General features: G+C 40.1%; 1 protein-coding gene across 1 annotated transcript in view; it reads right to left on the reverse strand.

Annotated features, from left to right (window-relative positions):
• Window positions 1-25719, reverse strand: part of Adam18 (ADAM metallopeptidase domain 18) — a 67836-nt gene that overhangs the window by 15897 nt on the left and 26220 nt on the right. The window contains exons 10-17 of the mRNA XM_059245077.1: window positions 25168-25249; window positions 16650-16786; window positions 14916-15099; window positions 10830-10925; window positions 6996-7194; window positions 5521-5626; window positions 4048-4234; window positions 708-788 (exon numbers count right to left, since the gene is read on the reverse strand). Of these exons, the coding sequence (XP_059101060.1) occupies window positions 708-788; window positions 4048-4234; window positions 5521-5626; window positions 6996-7194; window positions 10830-10925; window positions 14916-15099; window positions 16650-16786; window positions 25168-25249 (1072 nt within the window). The remainder of the gene's footprint in view (window positions 1-707; window positions 789-4047; window positions 4235-5520; window positions 5627-6995; window positions 7195-10829; window positions 10926-14915; window positions 15100-16649; window positions 16787-25167; window positions 25250-25719) is intronic.

The following is a 25719-nucleotide window of genomic DNA, read 5'->3' on the forward strand; positions in this document are numbered from 1 at the left end:
AAGTAAACAGCAATTTATTTTTAAAAAGTGTGTCTAATAAAGCAGAAGATCAAAAACTTAACAATATATATCATTATTTTCTGCTTTATTTAAAGTATTAAGAAAGAAATATTGAGAGAAAGATCGAAGAGGGGAAGGCCAAAGAACTGGCCAGGAATCACAACTACAGAGAGCAGATGTGAAGCGAGAGACTCCTCCTCCCTGCCAACCCTTCCACACGTTCCAAATCTAATAAATTCAGAAGTTAAGATTGAATGCAGATGAATTTGGACAAATTCAAGTCCATTCTTTTGATTTGTACTTATTTATTTATTTGTCTGTTTGTTTGTTTGTTTATTTGTTTGTTTGTTAGCCTACATTCCAGTTTCCTTCTAGGAAAATAACAAAACAAAGACCCTTCTCACCCCAAACCTGTAAATGTCAAGAAAATAAAAAGCAGTGGGTAGGCAACAGAAATTCTACATTCCTAGATTAAAACAGGTAAATGATTGAAAGAAATTAAAAATGTTCCTAAGATCAGTAAAACATACAATTCGCTCAATAGCGTTGAAGTAGCTCATCTGATTTTCTCATTTTCATCTACCGGGCATGGACACGTCATTTAAGAGCTTGATAGCCATCCATCAGTTCTCCAAAGCGGGAGACTGGAATTGCCCCACGGTCGCCTGCAGGCGATGGGATGGGACTACCGAAGAGGGGTCACTTACCCCATTCCCTTTGCACTTCTTAGTGGCATTGCAGTCAATTCTTGTTAAAGTAACTTCTTTGCAGGTTCTGTTGACGCAATACTAAAATGAAACATAGAATGTTTCATGGTCACAAATGTCATGTCAAATGAAAAAAAAAACACTATTTGTTACCTATATTATATTACTATATTATATATAAAAGATGTTCAAGGCCTGCTTACCTGTTTTGCTTTGATTCTAATACAAATATTCTGGCTTTCTAAAATAACCCCCTCAACAGCAAAGGTATCGAAGTAGGAAGAGCCTGTCTGCAGATGGGGACTACATGTGGTTTGAATTTTGATCCCTACAGTTGAAACTAACTGGAATCCAACTGCATTTCCTACACTGTTAATATTTGTTATGGATAATTGGATAGAGTCAAAATTGTCCCCTTAAGGCTGAAGAATAATTTTTCTTTTGTCTCAAATACAATTCATAAATTGTTTTGAATCTTTGTGGTGGCATATATCAGAATTATAGGGTGAGAGAAATAGTTTAAACTTTGTTTTCTTGGCCATTGTCAAAACTTGTCATTCAAAGTAGCAATCAAATGGTAATTGGTAATCTGGGTATGTAATTATTTTGGTCTCATTTACATTTTTCTATTTTATTTGGCTTTGTAGTTTATTTTTCAATTGTTGACACAAGGTGTAATTAAGTAATTCACCATATGAATATGTCAAATGTGGATGAAAATGAGCTCTTTGTAATTATTTATCCAAAATTAACATGCAACCAATAAACAAATCATAAATTGTATATACTAGCCTTCCTTTGAGCCTTACATTCAATATTCAATGTAACATTAAGTATTCTGGCTGGAGCAACATAGATATTAAAAAGGAATAAAAGATATCCATATCCACATAAAGGAAGTAGCAAAATTGTTTGTAGATGACATGCTTAGATATGTAGGTGATCTCCAATGTACATAGATAGACTCCACAGAGATGCCCATGCCAACACACACAGACTGACAGACTGCAGACAGATGGCTGTGTAATCACACACAGACTTGTAGACTGCACACAGATATATATTCAAATACACACAGGCTGACAGACGACACACAGATGGCTATGCAAACACTCCCAGGCTGACACACTGCACATATGTGCCCCAAAACATACACATAGACAGACTGACAGACTGTGGACTAAATGGCCAGACAAACACACACAGGCTGATGACAGACTGCCCACAGCTTCATCAACGAGAACACAGAGTTCTCACATGCTGCCTTTGCAAACACACACCAGCTTGCAGACTGCACATGGATGCTGTCCAAGCACACACAGATTGATAGACTATTCACAGGCGCCCATGAAAACACACACTGACCAATGACACGCAGATGAATGTGCAAACACACACAGACTGATGAACGACATACAGATACTTGTGTAAACAGACTATCACACTACACACAGATGAGCATGGGAACACACAGGAAGTGGCGGAATGCACAAATCCATAAGCAAACACACACAGACTGGCAAACTACACAGATGCCTGCGCAAAGACCCACAGACTCAGAGATTACATAGAGACGCACAGGCAAATACACACACACACACACACACACACACACACACACAACTTGATACATCTAATCAGTGAATTCAGCAGAGTTTTAGGATAACATATTAACTTGAAAAAAATCAGTTACATTTCTACCAATTAACAATCTGGTAAAGATATTTAAAGTTTTTGTCTTTATAATAATAATACGATATTTACTTAGAAATAAATTTAGCCAAGAAGGAAGAAAGAGACAGGTTCGGGGCTTGGACTTGAAAGACTATCCTCCCCGCCAGGCAGAGCCACCTGTGGCCCTGCCCAGGCGCAAGGCACTACCTTCTACAAACTAACAACCACCACTTCTAGGGACTTTTTTTTTTTTTTTTTTTTTTTTTTGGTCAGATTGTGTGTTCACAAGGTCATCATGCTTGGCACTTGTGGAAGTTCATCTGTTCCCATTGACATGATGAGAAAATCTGGCATGCTGTCCTGGCAGACATGGAGTCAGGGCATACTGCGTGGGGTGGGTTAGGGCTCAGTTCCTGGAGCTCCTACCTCATAACCTTGTAAGGAACTCTGATCAAGGTATCTGGGGCTACTGTCCTCTCAGAAGGTCTGAGCTGAATGATACACCTTTCTCAATGACTTACTCATCTATTTGGGGGTGGCGATCTGTTCCTCCCCGGTCATCTGAGTAGGGGCTGTGTGCATCTTCATGGGCTCAGAACTGTAGGCTTCTCCATGATTGTAGCTCACAACACCAAAATATTCTAAGATAAGAGAGACAGGCCGGGTCCACCATGCCCCACTCTTCCTAGTTATTCCAAACCTTCTCTTTCTTCTATTTGTGAGAAGCAAGCTCTTAGATGTAGCTCATGAAGAACTTGGCCACACAAGGCAGCCAGCCCCAGGATCTGGGTTTCTCAGTACAGGTAAGCTTCTCCAGGGTTCAGGAACGTCTGATCTTTCAGTGAAGAATTGGCTCTGTAATCTCCAAGTAAATGCTGAAGGCCACAGTCCTGCAGCTAAAGGGTTTATGATCGCTACTTTCAACCTCAAAGGGCTATTGGTGTGCTTTCAAATTGGGTCCCCTCACCCCCTAGACTGATGAACTCTGAACTTTAGCTCTCTCTCTGAATAATGACTACATGAGTGTGATTTGCGTATCTGTGTACACTTGCACACACAGATATGCATATTCATGAGCTTGTCTCTGTGCGATAGCCATTAGCCATGCTTTCCTAGTACGGCTTTGGCTCTTCCAAACTATTTACACGCACCCTCTGATCAGATACATAAGCACATGATTTAATTAATATGAGTATTGCTTGCAGTGAAGCAAGGTAAAATGAAAACTCAGAATTTTACTACTGGAAATTATTAGGTGTGAAAATAATAGCGCTTGGTGGTTAGTAGACTTATGTTAAAAACACATACTTTTTAGCTGGGCGGTGGTGGCACATGCCTTTAATCCCAGCACTCGGGAGGCAGAGAACGGTGGATCTCTGAGTTCGAGGTCAGCCTGGTCTACAGAGCGAGTTCCAGGACAGCCAGGGCTACACAGAGAAATTCTGTCTCAAAACAAACAAACAAATAAACCCACATTTTTTCCACATAGGGACTGAGAAGAGGCAATGCAACATGCTAACTGAGGCTTACTTTGATAGTCATTTAATACCATCTATATAGGAAATGAACACAAGCATCAGGTTCAAATCATGATCGCCATCATGGAAGATGGCATGCGGCAATTAACGTAAATTAATATAGCTAAATATAACCCGCAGCCTCTTACCATTTGTGGCCCACACACAGTGCCATCAGCCACATACGCATAATCTCTCCCATCTGATCTCATAGATAGCCCAGGAGGAATGGACAGACACACACTGTCATGGACGTACGAGTATATCACGGATTGGGCTGTACTTTTGTAATTCTTGTGTGGCCGAAAACACGTCAGTTTTCCACAGAGAACATCCCTGGACGTGGAAAGGTGAAAATTCTTCATCATTTTACTTCTCAGTGATCCCAGCTTCCCGTTAAGTATTGCGTGGAGAGTGGCATAAATGTTTGGTTAATGGCATAAAACCAGAAAAACGACGCAGTGGCAACATCGTTTTAGGAGGCGATAAGATTTTTAAAAACATAAACAGCTAAACGCAAACAGATTAATTAGTACTGTGGCAGAACTGAAATGTATATACACGTGTATGAACTCACAGCTGTACAGGGGACTTTCTTTCCTATCACAGGCCTCCATGGTCACTTTGGCCAGTCTGGACCTGTCCACCTGACGTTTCCCAAGGGTGGCAAACCACTTATTTGGTCAGCATCTCTTGATTATGGGCCGCTATCTTATTAGATACATTTTTTCTACCATGCAGAATCTCACCACACATTTGTTACTCAAATCCGTGTGTACCTAGTGCTCATGTGTGCGTGTGTACATGTACATGGAGACCAGGAGACAGCATGGGGTGTCAGTCTTCAAGCGTTAGTTCACTTTACGTTTTGTTTCTCACGGCCTCAGGCTCGGCAGGAAAGTGAGGCTTGGGGCCTAGGGAGTCCTGGGGATCTGTCTTCTCTATCTCCCCAGCACCGAGACCGTCATGTCTACCACGGCATCTCGGCTTCCCTGCCGTGAGTTCTGTGAATCCAACTCAAGCGAGCACTTTGCTGACTGAGCTGGAATTTTCCCAGCCCCTTTGTGACTTTTTAAAAAATTCCCAAGTGAAATTCTGGCACCACTTGCTCCAAGGCAATCCCTCCCTATATTGGACCCAGGAGCCGTTTTATGCTATAATAAAGCATGTTACAGTAGTCCAAGTCGAGCCACAGAGACGTGCTCTGTCGTTTTGGAAACAACAAGCCAGACAAAAATTTCTCCTCTCAACAATCTTATGCTGTAAAAAAACAAAATACCTGCTCTAGGAAACCTGCAATGATAGATAGACTTAAAACATGACCCGATTTCAATTCTTAGTTCGGAACAGAGCACCCTATTTTCTGAATGTTGGGCAGCTCCTCTTAATAAATATCATCCCATTCCTCATTCAGTCAAATTCTTAGGGTGGTGACAGGAAAAAACTCAAGGAAAATGAAAACCCTGAATGGCTACAAGATTACACGTGTGTGTACATATGAGTGTGCTCATGCACACATGAGAATATTTTCCTATCATACAATTTGATAGTCGTTTTTATTTAGTATATGTCTTTTGACAAGCAACATGCCTCAGAAAAACAATCACGCTCTATATACATACTTTTGTCCACAAGGTAATGGATATGAATTTTTAAAACCACAGTTTTCCAGTTTTTCACGTGGTGAATTAACTTTTTCAAAACAGGCATAGGAAGCGCCTTGAGACCCTGAAATGGGAAACATGTTCTTTAGGTTATTATCCTTAATCCAAATTACATGCTCTTTAGTAACAGACTAATAAAACTGTCATTTCGAAATAGGCATGCATTTTTCATGCTTTGTTTGATTTTCATGGGCTACCTGCCAATGTCATAAAACAAAACAAAAAGTATTATTATCCATTGCTAGAAGTTACACTGATACATTTACTTATTTGTTTGTTGTTTTGAAAAAGGTGTACGATATATCTTACACTGGTCTTGGCCTTGAAAATCTCCTGCCTCAGCCTCCTGAGGGTTGGAATTATATGTATGTCCATCTTTGCTCACTTAAGGTTTTTTAAAAAATATGTAGTGTTTGTGTGTGTATGTGTGTGTGTGTGTGTGTGTGTGTGTGCGCGTGCACACACACACATGTACATGTTTGTATATGTAGAAATCAGAGTGAAAGTTTACTATTGTTCCTCAGGCACAACACACCTTGCCTTTTATTTTTTTGATTATTTTATTTCATGTGTATGCATGCCTATAATATTCAATCTTCTAAATGGGTGATCAGATAAATAACCAATGCTAATAAAGAGTCAAAATTGAACAAAGCGACACCTTAATTTCCTATTATTCACCACATTCATAATTCAGTATTGAAGCCACGAACCTTACAAAGCTTAGAGCGAATGCCATTCACATGTGACCTCTTTTCTGACAGAGGAACTGGCAGTGTAAGAGCAGCCACGGGCTACCTGGCCAGAACTCCTGCTTCTGAGTTTTGATAGGTTTTGTTTGTTTGAGATAGTCTCGTTACATAGTCCAGGCTGACTTTGAACTCAGCATCCTCCTGCCTTGGCCTTGTTCATATTTTTTGTTTCAAATAACATTTTAGAGAAATCCAGGTAAGACCCCTGCATGCCTGCTGGTGTTTTCAGTTTGCCCCAATATGATTACCCATATGTTGAGTGATTAAAATAATTTGAATACATAACAAATTTAACGGTGCAATGTTAGAAATCAGAGCAATGGGTTTGGGAAAGGAGCTAACAGGAAATACCCTTCAGGATGAGCAAAGAACCTCATGGACATGTGGGCTACCACTGGGTTTTGAGGTGGGAGAACAGTTAGGATGGATAGAGCTTCCTATCTGAGACAACATGGCTGGACATTAAATATAATTTAGGAGGAATAAGCAACATATTTTCTCAAATCAAACCTACATAGCATTTTTCTTGGAAAATTTCAATCATGACTATAATTTTTTTTTCTTTAATTTAGACCTTCTTAAAATTGTGACCCAAGCTCTTCCTCATCTAGGCTCGATGGACTGTGATATGGACCCTACAGAGCAATCCAAGTACAGCACAAATGCAAAAGAAAGCAGTACCTTTTCCAAATAAGTTGACACACTGGTCATTAAGGGCTTGGCATCGTCCGTTGTAGCAATAGGCGGATCCCAACCTGCACAAATGGCCATTCAGTGCAAAGGTGTCGGGAACACACTGGTTAGAGGATCCACTGCAATATTCTGTGAAATCACACTCTGGGTCAACAGCCTTCCTACAGGGGGTGCCTGCTGCTGACAGCTGAGGACAGGAAAGAGATCAGGGGCCGTGAATGACTCTAGAGTTATTTGCCAAAGAAATTTCAGCTAAACATGTCTGGGTGCGGCTAACTGAGGGACTGAGACCTCCCAGATTAAGAATTCTAGAAAGAAAAAAAAAAACAAAAAACAGGTAAAGTATATACTGGGAAGCCCAGAGAAGGGTAACTGGCTTCAGGATATGCACAAATCCCCACTGACAGCAGGCTGGCAGCCGTCTACAGCCTTGTGGTTCATAGTGTGCGTTCTGACTTGAGCAGCATGTGGGACTGAGAAGCATAGACCAATTGGTTCTACATCTGACGTTCGCAAGTCCCCGAAGCCAGTTTCAGCTGTGAGTCTTACCAGCTTATTTGTTGGAAGATATACAATGAATCTCTTTTATACTTGGAAATAAGGAAGGAAATCACATTCTCATTTAATGGACATGTGCTTAGAATCATGCCTGATTAACACGTCTCACCACCCATGTTTATTATTCTGAGAACAAAAGGGCCTCTGCATAGTTCAGATACGTTTTTATGGCTGGTTAAATAAATTGCTCATCTGTTGCCATCCACAGCAAAATTTATAGTGTCCAAATGTTGAGCTGTCATATGTATTGAAAATACAGATACATACACATATACTATAATCATCTGTAATTGAACTAATATTTAACAATGGAAAGATAATAAAGTAGTGTCTTTAAAGAAATTAAAGAGAAAAATCTCGTTAGAATTTCATACCCTGGAAATATATGTCAAAATTGAATGAGAGGGCCAGCAAGATGGTTCTGTGGACAGAAATGTCTGCTGCCCCACATGATGACAGGGGCCATTACCTGGAAACCGCATGGTAGAGGGAAAGAACTGGCTCTTATAATTAGTCATCTCATTTCCCCACGTGCTGTGCATACATGACAATTCATACACACAAAATGATAAAAAAAAAAAACTAATGAGAAATAAAGCCTTTCCTAGGCAAATAGCAGCTAAAAGAATCCATTCTTAGTAGATCCAGATTGTAAGAAATAGTAAAGGAAGGCTTTCAGGTATGAGGAATGTGAAATGAGGGCTAGAATGTGGCTCAGTGATAGAGTACTTGCCTAGCATGTACACAGGGCAGGGGTGTGGCTCAATGGTAGAGTACTTGCCTAGCATGCACACAGGGCAGGGGTGTAGCTCAATGGTAGAGTATTTGCCTAGCATGCACACAGGGCAGGGGTGTGGCTCAATGGTAGAGTACTTGCCTAGCATGCATACAGAGCAGGGGTGTAGCTCAATGGTAGAGTACTTGTTTAGCATGCACAGCGGTAGAGTACTTGCCTAGCATGCACACAGGGTAGGGGTGTGCCTCAATGCATGCCTAGCATGCAAAGAGACCTAAGTTTAATCCTTTATAGAATAAAGAAACAAAGCATCAACTAAAGAAAGCAGAATTAAAATACAAGAACTATGATAATCAGCAGACATTTGGCAAGGGAAATAAAGAGAGTTGAAATGGAGTACACGGTGTTATCTTCTTTCTCCTTGTACATGGGTAAAAAAGTGCTAACAGCAGTGATGACTACAGGAGTGTTCCCATGGAGCATCTGCTCACTATGTCTAAGTGGTTTATTATGAGATTATTAGGCAGTTAATCAAAGGTTATTAAACTCTGGGCAACTAGTAAATGATAGTTAAGAAGTCTAAATAGTGAACGTAAAAGAAAGGTGTAGGTTATATGGTTTAACATTGTGTTTAACTTGCAAAGCAATTTTAAGTATCATATGTGGGAACTCAGAGTAGAGCATTCTCTTTGGAAAATCATTCTTCCATTTTCTAAAAAGTTTCAAGTCCACTTGCTATAGGACTCAGTAGGTCCCACTACAAGGAACTAGCTAAAAGTGAGTTGCTGCTTATAAATACTGTTCATGAATATACCACAAATGGCATGACCCTGGACCAGGGACTGTGTGTGGACTGTGGGCAGACTATGGGAGGACTGCATGTGAACTGAGTGCAGATTGTGTGTGTGGACTATATGTGGACTGTAAGCAGGCTGTGGGCAGACTATGTGTGGACTGGGTGCAGACTGTGTGTGGACTGTAAGTGGACTGTGTGTGGACTTGGTGTGGACTGAGTGAAGACTGTGTGTGTGGACTATATGTGGACTGTAAGCAGGCTGTGGGCAGACTATGTGTGGACTGGGTGCAGACTGTGTGTGGACTGTGTGTGAATTGTGGTTAGACTGTGTGTGTGGACTGTATGGGGGACTGTGTGTGGACTGGGAGTGGATTGTGTGTGAACTGTGGGGGGACTGTGTGTGAGCTGGGTCTGGACTTGGTGTGGACTATGGGCAGACTGTGTGTGGACTGTGTGTAGACTGTGGGCAGATTGTGTGTGGAGTGTGGGCAGATTGTGTGTGGACTATGGGCAGACTGTGGGCAGATTGTGTGTGGACTGGGTGTGAACTGGGTATGGACTGGATATGAACTGTGTGTGGACTGAGTGTGGCCTGGGTGCAGACTGGGTGTGAACTGGGTGTGGACTGGCTGTGGACTGGGTATGGACTGGCTGTAGACTGGGTGTGGGCTGAGCGTGGACTAACTACAAAGAAGCAAGGGACCTTGGGAAGCTGTGGAACCATCCACCCTTGAGGAAGATGCTGGGTAGGATGTTGATTGTTCTAACACTCAGAAACTCTCATTAACCGAGTTTTACTATATTAAATTAGATATTAGTAGAAAATTGGAGCTAGATGATGGTACAAGCCTGTAATCACAGAATTCAGGAGGATTTCAAGCTTAAAGTCAGCCTGGGCTACAGAGTGAGAGCCTAAAATCCTAAGGCCTGAGGATGTACAAGGCTCCAGGTTCAAACTTCAGCACCACAGGAAGTTGAGAACAACTGGGAGAAAGGAACATATGCAATTTTTATGTATTGGTGATCTGCAAGAATGGAAATCCTAAAGTATTTTCCGTTATGGAGCTTGCTTTCTCACCCAGCCACATTGTGTTAGTGTTGTATTGCTGCTGCAGTTTATGGCACAATTTATCATGCTTTTGTATAATAATAATAAATGCGTGCAACCAGGGCTGGTGACATGGCTCAGTGGTTAAAGGTGTCTGATGCCAAGCCTGAAACCTGAGTTCGATCCCCAGAACCTGCATGGTAGAGGGAGAGAACCTATGACCACAAGTTATCCTCTGCCCTTCATGTGTGTGTGTGGACTGTGTGGGCAGACACACACTGCAATAAAAATTAATTAAAATGTAATTATTCAATGACAGAAACAATTTTGGCTACTCTCAGTGTGCCTTTTACTTACCAACATGGGAGTGCTTTGCACAGTGTGTGTTTTGTCTGCTGTTCATGTTATAATTTTCATCACTCATCACTAATTTGACTTTATGAGTTATCTGACTATTGGCATGTTCCATGATGTGGTGTATATCTTTTACTTAGAAGACGATCAACTTTATGGTTTCCATACCATAGACCAGGAAGCACCAGTCTGGGATGTCTCTTTTTTTAAGGTCATGGTACCTTATCATGGGATCACTCCTACCTTCTTTGTGTCCTTCCACGTTGCTTTGGTTAATCTAGTCTTACATCACTGCAGTTCAACTTCCCTTGGATAAGTAGCAGCACTTACCTCACAGTTTGATGTACAACACGCTCCAGACCCGCATTTGGCGGACGCTTTCAGTCTGCATGTTTCATAGTGGCAGCACTCTTTAAATAGGCATTCCTACAGTTTCAGAAGAAAGAGGATTCCAGTTAGGGTAGACGCCCCAGCTCTCCTCCCCATCCCCCCTTTCTTCTCCGTTTCTGAGACAGGCTATCATATAGCCAAGATTGTTCTACTGTACAGCAAAGGGTGCCAGTGACCCCCTCACCTTCCGGCCCTGACCTCCCAAGGGCTGGGATTTTAGGTAAGCACCACCACTCACAACTTAATAACGCTTGCTCTTTTATCTCAACTTTATTTTATTTTATTTTTTATTTTTTTTTGGTTTTTCGAGACAGGGTTTCTCTGTGTAGCTTTGCGCTTTTCCTGGAACTCGCTTTGGAGACCAGGCTGGCCTTGAACTCACAAAGATCTGCCTGGCTCTGCCTCCCGAGTGCTGGGATTAAAGGCGTGCGCCACCACCGCCCGGCCTTATCTCAACTTTAATTCGCATGCTGTGCTCCTAATTATGTTCAATGAAGCTTCACTATTTTCAGCTTTTATTATTTCTAGAATTACCAAAAGTATATGTAACTGTAAGAACTAAGGAAATAGCATTAAAATTAGTTGTTGATCTATAACATGAAAATTTGGGCAATTGACTCAGAATTTACTAATATGAAATGAATTTTTCTGGGAGAAGTGTGACTTTCCAGGAGAAACAAACTTTCTTCAATTCTCTCATTAATGATTTGTTTTCTACACATTTCTATTGAGAATGGAGCTAAACTTTAGGAAGGGCAACGGAGACACATTAAGTATTTATTCATGGACCTTTCCCCCCTAATACTGTCAGTAGTGGCCTGTCTGTTTATGACATAAAACATCTACATTTGTTCACAAAGTAACAGAATATAGAGCCTGTATACTAAGGTGGTACTTGGAGCCTTCTGATGCCATAGTTGTTTGCATTGACTTCATACACAAGATTTCTATGATGCCGTTATTTTTTCACATAGTTCAAATGACCCCCATATTTCTTATTTCTCCATCTAAGACATATCGGTCTCTCTTAATTTCTGTCCTGGTAGCTTCAGGTCTTTCTGTTTGGCCTTTACCATTTGGAAGACTCTTACTGCACACAAGATTGGGGACCAGTATGGGGGAGTCTGTCAGCCTCAGAGCAGGGCCATCGCAGGAGGTCACAAGACATTGAAAACATCAGTTGTCGATTTTGTCGATAGACTAGGGTTGCCACTGGGGGCATCAGTAGACACAGTTGGCATGATGGGCAGTAAGACACTGAAGGAGCTAGCGGTCTCGACCTGCTTCTGCTCACTTAACAGGCGACTTGGCTCTGACCTTTGAGTCTCATGAGCCCACATCCAGGTGGCAGCCATGCTGCAATCTTTACTGGAGACTGCTGGGAAGAATTTCTAGAGTCATTGGGAGTTGGTCAGATTCAGTTCCTCATGGCTGTGCAGTTGAAATTTTGCTTTTTTGTTAGCTATCAAGTATTTTCTCCTAGAAATTACTTGGATTCTTTCTTGTAATTGCCTTGTAACTCCATGACGATGTCACATTGTGTCTTCATCATTCTTCATGTCCTTTTGAGTCCCCATCTGGCACATCTCTGACTACTGCTGGATAACTGTTCTCTGATTTTAAGGACTCCGATAGTTAGGTTGAGCCCACTCAGATAATTTAGGGTGGCATCTTTTCCCCAGGTTTGGAATATTATTTATTTTTATTTCTGCAATTCAACTTTTTTTAAATAATATACATAGCCACAAAGTTCAGGACTTGGAGACATCTGTGAAGGTCTGTCTTGCCTTTTACCAAAACACTGGTCTGAAGCATGGATCCCAAAGCAGGAAAGGGGCCTGTGTAGCAGGCCAATGGCCATTTGCTATTCCTACAAGCTAAGTTATGGTGCAAAGAGCCTTGGAGGTGATCCAGACTCAGAAGTCTCTGTGGGACCAAAGTGAAAGCATCAGCCGGTGTGTTCGCTGCATGGTCCCTGTTATGACTCTTTAATTCTTCTATCACATAAAAGCACCTACAGACAATACACCCACAAATGGGCATATGCATTCCCCAATATAAATCCACTTGAAAAATTTAGGTGGCAGCTGCAGTTAGCCCTACTGTCCATACTCTGTAGAAGTCTGGTGTTGAATAGTTTACAGAGAATTTTCTTATGAGGGACAAGGCTCTAAGTCTTTTGTTTTGTTTAGTTTTAAGATTGTGTTTTACTGCATTTCTTCACTTCCTTTCTTCCCTCCAAACCCTCCCATATACCACTCTTCCCTCTCCTTCAGATTCACAGCCTCTTTTTTCAACAGTTGTTATTGCACGCATATATGTACTTATATATACATACATATTTCTAATTAGGTGTATGATTCATTGTGGCCTTTTCAGCCATTCACAATGTTATTTTGCTTCCTTCCCTCCTCCTCCTAGGTACCTCCATCCTGGATCTAAGTCTTTTATCTACAAGCTGCTCACCATGACCCTGAGGGCTGATCAATAGTTTTCAGTGCCACCAAGCCCACTCTGGTGAGGGCTGTAAATACTGCTCCAGCTCAGGAGCCACCATGGCAGCAAACTTTTGGTACAAGGAGTAAAAATGTTCTTCAGCAGCAGTGAACATGGGGACAGTGGAGCAGTGACAGTGTCTTCTGTACACCTCAATCAGCGCAAAGCATGATGACAGGTGATTGCAAGCCCAGTACTCCAGGCAGGGGGGCATGAGACCAATGAGGGGGCTATATGCTAAAACCCCATATCAAAATAAAAGTCTGTTTGTACTTCTAGAAACTCACATAGTAGCCAAAGACTGCATTGTTTCCTTCTTTCATTGAAAGTAACAAGCATTTTCATTGTCAGGGAAATGGTACCACATTTAGTAGCAGGAAAATGCAAGAAGACCATAGTGTTGCATACCAGGGAAGTCAAATAGATTTAGAAAATCCGTGTAATTAGAAACCATCCAGGAATACACATATAGATTCATAGAAATGGGTTTCTGCTTGTTTGTTTGTTTGTTTGTTTGTTTGTTTGTTTGTTTGGAATATATAGAAGATGTTTGAATTTTTAGGGGTTTAATGGTATATAAAAATGGAGGTCAGCTTTATTTATGGGGAAAGAAGATGCAATTCCTGGCAAGGAAATCATGAAGATACTTTATATTACTTAAAGGGAGGATAGTTGTTAAATATCATAGGATAATCACATGTATAATAGACTAAATATGGGGGCTCCACTAGAGGAATGCAGTGTGCACTGGAAACTTGGCTGATGGGATGATAATAAAGGACACCACTAAGTTTATATATATATATATGTTTTTCCAGACAGGATTTCCCTGTGTAACAACTCTGGCTGATCTGGACTCACTCTGTAGACCAGGCTGGCCTCCAACCCACTGAGATCCACCTGCCTCTGCCTCCTGAGTACTGGGATTAAAGGCATGTGCCACCACCACCCAGCCACAAATAATTTTTAAAGACACCCAAAAGCTTGTGGTTGTAGAGATGTATGTCAATGATACAAGACAACATATTATGATATTTAGAAACTTTTTCAATCATGAGGACCCAGAGAAAAAATTGGATCAAATTTAGTATATGTTTCAGTAGATAACAGAGGCTGGGGCTAGAGGAGTTTGAAATTGAGATAGCGGCCATAAAAAGGACTTCATACTTGATTCTACACATTCAAAATATACATCAGACTGGCAGGTGGAACAAGAGCTGTGCAGCCAGGCCTGAAGCCCACCCTTGTCTTCTCAACTCAAGAGATGCCTCCCATATTTGTTGTCCCGACACTCGGGAGACTGAGGTAGAAGGGTCAACAGTTCAAGGTCATCCTGGGCTACACAAAACCCTGTCTTACAAAAGAAAATCACAAAAAAGAGACGTGGGAAAGCAATTCACTTATCTTCACGCTCATGTATCGTTTATAGGGTAGAGATGTCGTAACATACACCCAGCATATACCATGACAACATGCTTTGTGCTCTTGGATGAGAACAACTGTGGTCAAACACGAATGTCTAATACTCACTGTGTCATTACCACAGTCACATTCTTCATCAGCTTCCACAATTCCATCACCACACACGGGTTGATTTTGTTGTAATACTTGTTCGTTTGAAAGGTCACCAAGACATTTCGCAACCAATTCTGAAGCATAATGCTTGTAGTCATGCATGCTGCAGTTGCTAAAAGTCTTCATCCCACTGGAACTCCTGAAGCAAAATAATATTCTCTGATAAATAAACCCAGCTACTAAAACACATCTAGACAATGCTCCACGGGTAAATCATATGATCCACAAGATGGAGCAAGTAAAAATATATACTTCAGCAGAAGTTAAATGTTGTGGAATAAGATATGGCACTGTGATTGGTTTAGTAAAAAGCTGAGCGGCCAATAGCTAGGCAGGATTTCCAGGCACAGAGGATGCTGAGAAGAAGGGTAGAGAAGCCAGCCAGACACAGAATAAGTCAGACACACAAAATGAGATAAAGGTAAAAGCCACATGGTAGAACATAGATTAATTAAGTTATAAGAGCTAGTTAGAAACAAGCCTAAGCTTTCATAATTAATAAGAAGTCTCCATGTGGTTATTTGGGAGCTGGCTGGTGGGACAGAAAGAGTCCAACTACAGTTCAATCAAACATAATTAAACTTGAGTTTTATATTGCTCAATTTTAATATAATCCACAGCACTACATTTCTTACAAATGGCTATGACTGTACTGTATAATTAAGTTAAACCCTGTGATCATGATCAGTCCTAATAGAAGCCAGGAGTTCTGTTTACGCAGCAGAGATTCCACTCTCTACAGTTTACACTGTCTTATATTCAGTGCCATCTTTCTTTTTGTTCTATCCATTTGTAGATCATGCACAGTGCCTCACACCTGTAAACCTCTCCGTTGACCACACATTCCAGTTCCCAGTGCTCAAAACATTGTGTCCATATCCCATGTCTTCTTTATCATTTCACATAGAACTCATCAAATTCCTTTAAAACCATTTTTAAAAATGTATTTAGATTAAATTAAATTTTCATTGGCCAGAAAATTATAATGTTATGAGTCATATAATTTGATAATTAACATACTCTTGAGTTTCTTCTAAATTTGTTCATTCTAATTTTGTTTTTTACATTTCTATTTATTATCCTAATTGTAGAGTATTTCTGTTGAGTTTTCTAGATAAGGAATTAATGACACTTCCTCCTTCAAATCTTCCCTCCTTTTTCTTTACACCAAAGCTGCCAGTCCTAGATTGTATTATTAAGGGTGTCATTAGGCAACAAAGTAGCAACAGCATCACAGTTTCCCTCAATATTAAATTGTATCTATCTAATTTCCTCCAATGATAATATCTTAATAATAACATATAGCACTTTTCCAGACTCATATATCACATGGAAAATACTTTATATGCTATCTTATCAAGCATAATACAACTTAAAAAATACTTCAATGTTCATTAAATCATGAAATCAATATTGGAATAACATGTAAAATTAGTTATGACTTGGGGCTGGAGAGATGGCTGAGCAGTTATAAGTAGAGGACTTGGGTTCGATTCCTAGTATCCACATTGTAGTTCACAACTATAATGTCTGTTCTAGGGGATCTTAGTTTTGACGCTCTCTTATGTCCTTAGTGGACACCAAGCAGGTACATGGCATAAAGACACACATGCAGGTAAAACACACATAAATAAAATAAATAAGTCTAATAGAGAATTTAAAAATAAAATTCATCATAAAAATTCTTACAGTGCTCCCTGTTGCATTATGCATGGAGCTCTGGGACAGGAACAATTATTGACATCATCGTATGATAATCCAATGTGAAGGCCAATCAGTTGAGTGATAACCACTGAGAATCCCTCCAAACCTATGTCTTCTGGATACTAAAATAGAGAAGATTGAAGAGAAAAATATTATATCAGAATAAAAGAAAGGCAAGTGATAAATGTCTTTGCAGTCATAAAATGTTATACTCTAATTCTTTTTATATTGAGCATACTTTGTAATAATTTACTTTGCTATGCATATCTATGCTAATTGGCCATTTTAATTTAGCTGCATGTTTTTTATTTCTACATTCATTAAAATAAAGTGATTTTTAAAAGCCCCATAAAACTACATATATTGTAGACACGTGTGTAACTAAAAACAGAAAAATTCTATCAGAATGAAAAACAATAGTGAGTTCGTATGCTTCCTCGATGTCTGTGGTATCTAAGTTTGGAATCCCCAGTGCTGACATTTGAAGGTTAAAGTCAGAACATGGCATGGGTAATGACACTCAATTTGGGAACATCAAATTTTGAGATAAAATATAGAATTCAGAGTCTTAATGCCCAGTAACACAAGAGCCATGGTATTCTTCTTTTATAAATGTCTAAGTAATAAAAAAAAATTGTTGGCTAAAGTCATGAAGATGAAGAGACTCCTCAAAATAAAACAATTTTCAAGTTAAACTGTTCAAAATAATTTCAGTCACAAAGCCATTGCTACAAGTTCTGCAGATTTTTTAAAAGTGCCAAAACACATCCTACTCCAAGGACTAGCTTATTATCAACCATGGAGACTGAAATACTAATAAAAAAAGACTTCCAACTAAAATAACCCCAGGGCCAGATGGATTCACAGCGAAAGTCTAGCTGACTTTCAAAGAAATTATTCAAAAGAGTAGACATAGAAAGAACACCCCAAAACTCACTATATGAAGCCAGTACCACACCAATACCCAGACCAGGAAAAGACACAAGCAAAAAAAACTAGTCTGAAACCTCCAATGAACATAGAATACTCAACAACATACTTGCAAACAGAACACAGACATATATCAAAAAGATTATCCACTATGATCAAGTTGGCTTTATCTCTAAAATGCAGGGATAGTTCGATATATGCAAGACAACAAATGTAATATCTAAAATGTTCTGTATCTACATAAATCTATGTGACTGTCTAAAATGTCTGTACTGGTCCTTTGAAAGAATAAATAAGTGAATGTTTTGCCTTTTTAAAAAACAAATTTGGAGCCGGGCGGTGGTGGCACACGCCTTTAATCCCAGCACTCGGGAGGCAGAGCCAGGCGAATCTCTGTGAGTTCGAGGCCAGCCTGGGCTACCAAGTGAGTTCCAGGAAAGGCGCAAAGCTACACAGAGAAACCCTGTCTCGAAAAAAAAAACAAAAAAACAAAAAAACCACACAAATTTTTTGGAAAACCAAACAAATGAACATAAAGAGAATCAGAGTAGGGAGAAATAATTTATAGAACAGAAAAAATAAACTTCATAAAAAATTGGCTTTGTCCAGTCCCCTCCTCCCAGGCTGAGCCAAATGTCCCTGTATAAGCCCCAGGTTTCAAACAGCCAACTCATGCACTGAGTGGACCTGCCTGGACTGAATCTACCAGGTTGAACTCAATCCTCAGGGGAGTCTTTGCCCTGGAGGAGATGGGAATGGGGCGTGGACTGGGGAGAAGGCGGGGGGCAGAAGGGGGAAGAACAAGGGAATCCATGGCTGATATGTAAAATTAAATTAAATTATAAAATAAAATAAAAAAATGGATTTGGTTTTAAAAAAAATTGAGTGGACAGAGTCCTAGTTAAATGAGCTAAGAAAACAAATTTAAGGCTCAAATAAAATCAACAAGGAGAGAGATAAACTAAAAAGGATGTCACACAAAGGGTTGTTAGAGTCTATTTTGAGGAGTTACATGTTTGCATAATTGGCAATTTAGAAGAAATGGGCAAATTTGAGAAAGATTCTGCTTACAAAGATGGAATTAGGAAGGAGTAGAAATCCCAGACAGATATATAACAAATAAAACAACTGCATCAATAGTAAAGAAACTCACAAAAAAGAGCCCAGAGCCAAAGTCCTTCACAACTAAATTCCTCAAAAGTCTAGGAAAACAGCAACCCTTCTTGGACTGTTCCCAAGCAGATAGAGAGGGAAAATTTTGGACCTCAAGCTACAACTCTCAGTCACCCCACTTCCAATTTCAGATAAAGACAACCATAGAGACACAGACTATGAATTAACACAAACCCTCAGGAAGCCCCAGGAAGTGTACTGATTTTAGTGTAGATCTCACCTGTAGCTGGAGTTTTCTCCAGTTCCGCCCAGGCCCACAGCCGCTCAGACCCAAATAAACACACAGATGCTATTTTAATTAAAACTGTTGGGCCTAATGGCTCAGGCTTCTTGCTAGCTAGATCTTACACTTAAATTAACCCATAATTCTTATTTGTGTTTAGCCACATGGCTTGGTACCTTTTCCAAGTTCTGCCTTCACATCTTGCTTCCTCTGTGTCTGACTGGTGACTCCTGACTCAGCCCTTCCTATTCCCAGAATTCTCCTCTTTGTGCCGCCCATACTTCCTGCCTGGCTACTAGCCAATCAGCACTTTACTTATTAATCAATCAGAACAACACATTTACAGCATACAGAGTGATACCCACAGCACCCATCTATTTTATTATTCCTATTTTTGAGCACTCAGTATCCATCTCTATTTGTTCCTCTGGTAAATGTCAGTCTAGAAGAGCAAGATCTTTTCTAAACTGTCCCCTTCCATAGAATCACTTCTTATTTTGATTATTCTTTCTGAGCACAAGACCTGGGCTATTATGGGGTTGGCAACAAATCGGGCCAAATCCAGCTGCTTCCTGCTTTCATGTAGTTACAACTAAGAATGGTTTTTATATTTCAAAATACTTTAAAATTTTTCAAGAGAAAAATATTTTGTTGTACATGAAAACTATATGTCATTCAAATATGTCTATCCATGAATAAAGTTTTACTGGCACCCATGTGACACTTGCACTGCAGTGGTAAAACTGGGTTCTTGTAGTTTGTTAATCTCTGAACTAGAACCTTCCTCATACCATAAGGCATACAATACAGATAAGATCATTACAGGACCTTTAAGCAAGAGGAGCAAAAAGGCTGACTATGAATGTTAGTTTTGTCAACTTGCCACAATCTAGAATCATCTGGAAAGTGCATCTCAACGAGCTATTGTCCATATTGGGTTGGCCTGTAGACATGCCTGTGGTGAATTGTCTTACTTAACTGATGTGAGAAAACACAGCCCACTGTGGGCAGCACCATTCCCCAAGCAGGAGGGTCCCAAACTGAATAGAAGTGGAGAGACTGAGCTGAGAACAAGTAAGCAAACAAGCATATATACATTCACTTCTCTCTGTTCTTAATTATGGTATGCTTGCCTTAAGGTCCTGCTGCCATGACTCACTTGATATGATGGACTGCGATCTGGGATTGTGAGCCAACCAAATCCCTTTCTCCCTGAAGTTGCATTTTGTCAGAGTATTTAATCACAGCAATGAAAATGAAAGTAAAGCATTCACCTACCAGACACATGAGAATGACCTGATTTTGTTGACAAAAACGTCACAGAGGGACTTGGGGCTTCATTTATCTTTGTTCCTGCAATATCTACAACTGCCTTACATTATAGCATTCAGTTCATCGCAATTAAAGTCTTGGAGTAACAGATTGAGTGAAGTCTTGCACTAACTTGCATTAAAACTCTGCATGAACAATGTGGGCGAGCCATGATACTCAGATACATATAAGACAAAGTATACAAGACAAACCTATAAGACAAAAACAATTTTCTACCATGAGATCAGAAAAGAACTGGTTTATCAGGCTACAAATTATTGATGAAGCAACAGAAGATACTTAGAAACTCTGAGTTTAGGAAACCAAAGTATACTCCAACTAGATGCTACCACCACTGGCACAAGAAATGGGTTATCTCTTTTTGAGTTGTTGACCAGTAGATTACTATAGACACCACTCCCCGAAACTGTAACAGTGCAGGCCATTACCAATGTTATTGGTCACTCTCCAGAACTTGACTGTAAGCTGCTATTGCTGAAGACATCACATACTTCAGTCATACAGCATGGAAAAATGCTGTGGGATGTATGGCAAATGTGTTGCTAATTAATCAATAAAACACTGATTGGCCGTTGGCTAGGCAGGAAGTATAGGCGGGGCAAGGAGGAGAATAAAGCTAGGAAGTGGAAGGCTGAGTCAGAGAGGCACTGCCAGCCACCACGATGAGAAACAGCTTGTGAAGATGCCGGTAAGCCACGAGCCATGTGGCAAGGTATAGATTAAAGGAAATGGATTAATTTAAGATGTAAGAACAGTTAGCAAGAAGCCTGCCACGGCCATACAGTTTGAAAGCAACATAAGTCTCTGTGTTTACTTGGTCGGGTCTGAGAGGCTGTGGGACTGGCAGGTGAAAGAGATTTGCCCTGACTGTGGGCCAGGCAGGAAAACTCTAGCTACAAATGGCGCCCAACGTGGGGCAAGATTTTCCACCTAAAACCTGAAAAAAGATTCTAAAACGGAGCTAAAAACAGCTTCCTAATTGTCTCTCTCAAATGAGCGGCAGCTGCTGGTTTGAGCTATTGGCAGGTTCCTAGCGCGTGTGCTTGATCTGCAGTAGGGCGGAAATGAGGCCTCTGCAAGTGGCACATTAAGCTGCATGGTGGATTTAGACATTGCTAGTATAAAACAAAAAAAGAAGTTTCTGGACTACATGCTGCTTGGATAAAAGCATAGACCCATGATAGCTCCCAGAGCTGGTGGTAAACGTAGCCATGTTGAGAAGCTGTGGGCGGAGCCAGCAGCCACAGCTGCTGCAGCTTAAAGCAATAGATTCACAATAAGACAGATTCAGATGTAATAGTTTACAATGTGTGTAAAAGATACGTAGGCTTGAAAAAGACAAAAAAGGTGATATATACAGTTATAGAAAAAAATACATAGTTTTAAAAAATAAAGTCTTTAAAGAGACAGTAAAATTAATATAAAAAATAAGCCATGTGAAGATGACTATTACACAGAGAATCTGGATTGTGTTGTCTTTGGGATTTTTAACTGCAGAAAAACATTTGATTGTAAAAGCTGTTGAGTTATGCCAAAATGTATATTTTAAAGGTACCTTGACTTCAAAATTTGAATGTAAGGATATGTTACTTTGGAAAAGAGACTCTGCTTTTGTTCCCACAGAAAGCCAAAGGCTATGGATTTGTTCCAGATTAAGATACATCAGGTTTGACCAGCCAAGACCCCCTGAAGGTCTCCGATGACACCATGGCCCAGATGATCCAACATCCAGAATGGTTTGAGGGCATCTGGCTCAGACGATACAGCCTCATGGACTATTCCATAATTCTAAAATTTTCTTTGTTTCCCCATAAGATACAGCGCCCCCTTCCAGCAGGAAGTAGTAAGAGAAGCTACGCCCAAATTCCCAAATTATATGTAATTTTACTTTGTTAAGGTTAAAACCTTCCTTTTTGAAAAAAAAAAAAAAGGGGGGGAAGTGCTGTGGGATGTATGGCAAATGTGTTGCTAATTAATCAATAAAACACTGATTGGCCGTTGGCTAGGCAGGAAGTATAGGCGGGGCAAGGAGGAGAATAAAGCTGGGAAGTGGAAGGCTGAGTCAGAGAGACACTGCCAGCCGCCACGATGAGAAACAGCTTGTGAAGATGCCGGTAAGCCACGAGCCATGTGGCAAGGTATAGATTAAAGGAAATGGATTAATTTAAGATGTAAGAACAGTTAGCAAGAAGCCTGCCACGGCCATACAGTTTGAAAGCAACATAAGTCTCTGTGTTTACTTGGTCAGGTCTGAGAGGCTGTGGGACTGGCAGGTGAAAGAGATTTGCCCTGACTGTGGGCCAGGCAGGAAAACTCTAGCTACAGAAAAATCCAGCTAGTACTCAATTGGAAACTTCATTCCTAATGGATAGCTCTCATAATGGTAGAAGGTGATATGCACATGACTGGAGGAGAAAAGTAATCATCACTTTCACACAGTTATGACCACTGAGAGATATGTTAATGGCTAGGCTGCAAGATCTGCCCACTGGTGCAACAGTGGTATGAGTATTTTGACAGTAACCAACCACTTTTTCATTGTATTTAAGGCCACTCTACAAGATGGAACTTACACCTGTCTCTGTGGATAAGATCAAGAATCTGTGGTTAGACAGGTCATGGTCCTCAGCAGAAAAGCTATTAGTATTCTGCTAAATGGACACAGCATTAACATGACTCTTAATGACTTGTTGTTATACTTATAGGTCAATGCATCTCTCAGCCCTCATCAGAGAAGCTTCATCTTGTAGTGAATGGCAATCAACACAGAGATCCACAAATGGTCAATGTGCAGAGAATGAGAGACCTAGGAGTGTTCAGTCCTAAATGGGGCATCTATACCATACTCCTCCACCTAATGTTCAGGGATCTATATGGAAGAGGGGACAGAAAGATAGAGAGCCAGGAGAGGTGGATGGCTTCAAGGACATTGTTTTCCAGACGTAATGAGGCAGAGGGATGAACATATGAACTCATAGAAACTGTGACAGTATGCACAAGCCCTGTACAAGTTCAAGCCAGACAAATTCCCAGCATGGAGGGGGGTAGGTGACCACAAGGTCCCTAGATGAGGAGCTATTGACATTTGATTGCTGCTGGGAGAGGGAAAGTCATGTTTAATGGTGTAAAACCTGGTATACCACATTACAGGGCAAGCGCCATACTCGGAGTAGTGTGCCAGCACAAACTGAACTGGATGGGTTTAAAAGAGGAAAGGGAAAGGAAGAGATGTTGAGGAGGTTAATATGGTAAAAAAAAAAATTTGTATAAAAATGTCAAAGAGTTAACAACATTATTTTTTAAAAACGGGAAAGTAAGTTACTTCTCAGTCCAGGGACATCCACATGAGTGAAGATCTACTCTTCAGACTCATGGAAAAGTGCTCTCAGGGAGAAAGGAGATCTACAAATGGAGAAACAAGAGTCTAAAGAGACCTGACTCTGCACCTAGCAAAGCCTGGGAGCGTGGTTCCACTGCCTTCCTCCTGACCTTCCAGTCACTTTCACTGACACACAAGTTGGAGGTAAGAAAGCCCAGGACACACACACAAGCTAGGAGGTAAGAAAGCATAGGACACACAGTTCAACAGCCTGGGGCAGGAGCTGAGAAGACTCCAGATCTAAGAGCGTGTAGGTGAGGGACTGAGGCTAAATGAAGGGCTAGAAACATTGCAAAATAAACTGGAATACTGAAATCAGAGAAAAGATGAAGCCAAATGATTTTAAATGTGTGCATATCATTACTAAAGACTATCTACTGTTAGGAATCATAATGGAAGTATCTGATATGCAGGATATCTGATATGTGACCTCTGTGAAAGAGTCATTCGATCTAGGAGGGTCGCCACCCACAGGTTGAGAACTTCTGCTATAGAGGCTGCAAGCAAGCAAAAAACATGTGTGGGAGAAAATCATGGCTTTAAGTTCCCAAGGGGAATACTAGAGACTAGTAAATTCCAAGGTATATATATATGTGTGTGTGTGTGTGTGTGTGTGTGTGTGTGTGTACATATATAATATATAGGCATATATACATACAATTATATTTTATATATTTTTATCACATATATGTATTTCAAATACTACAATTAACCAAAGATTTAAAAGAATCAAATCCCTTCTTTATCACCCAGCTCCCATGATGGCTGGCTTCTTTTTTTTCCTCCGTCAGTTGTAGAGACATGAGTCAGCGGAATGTGAAACAGAAATGCACATGTTCCAAAGCAAGTGCTGTCATATCTCACCTGTGCAGCATGTCCCATGTGCAGTGGTAAGAAAAGAAGATACACTCCCCAGAACGTCTCCAGAGTAGAGACAGAGGCCTTTTTTAAACACGGAGGAAGGTTAGACACATTTTATTAAGGGATTTGGACAAACCAATGTGAGGCAATTATTAAATCCAGAAGTGCCACTCATTATGCAATCCAAGCAATTTAATATTAGTCCGTTATTTGACTCAGAAGAGAATGAAATGCAATTTGTGGAAATAGCGTGAAGTGCTATTTATGAAATGGCACACACAACTTGATGGCTTCTGCTACTTCCTGAAGTTGGACACATTGGGGGCGCCTTTACTTTTGAGCTAATGCTTGTATTACTTAGAAATCTAAGGCAACTTTAGTAAATGTCACAGCTAATTAGTGACAGGATTTACTAGTCTCTGTATTATGCTAATTATGCTTGAAATTTGTAATGCAATGGGACATTTTTAGATTCGAACAATTTTGTCCTAACAGAGTAATAATGAAAAACAAATTGTTAGAAACCATTTAACTCCTGCATAAACACTTACATAGTATATGGATGCTGGAAAGTAATAATGTAAAGAAGAATGAAAGCTACATACCATGGCAACACCCGCAGCATAGCTTTTATTGCATATGTCACCCGGTGATGCTGCTCCAATGTATTTTGGATGTTCCCTGTAACTACACCGTAATGGTTTACTTTGTATTCACGTAATTATATAGCACAACATATAAGCATGTATTTACCTCCTCATGAAGTTAAAAAGATCACTTGAGAAACATATAAACATATAAACTTCCAATCTGAGTATCTAATAAAGTATGCAAAAATGTGGAAATTATTGTAATTATTCATTTGATAGCAACTTTTTTCTTCCCCTAGCTCTCAGATTTGATATTATTCTATTATCTGAAATGCTACTAAGTTTCCCTTATGTGCAGTAACTCCTTAGGCCACTAAAAGCTGAAAAGTAAGGAAAAGAACTTTTAACTTGTAGAAGAGGCAGTGTTACATATTTTAAACATAAGCGCTTGTTCAATACTAAATTATCACAAAGCAACCTACACAAATCTATCCTCATGAAAAAGTAGACATGAAATACATTAATCTGTATGGGTAAAATTAAATAAATAAATTTTATATTATTTAT

This window comes from Peromyscus eremicus, chromosome 17, assembly GCF_949786415.1.
Source record: "Peromyscus eremicus chromosome 17, PerEre_H2_v1, whole genome shotgun sequence".
Classification (NCBI taxonomy): Eukaryota; Metazoa; Chordata; class Mammalia; order Rodentia; family Cricetidae; genus Peromyscus; species Peromyscus eremicus.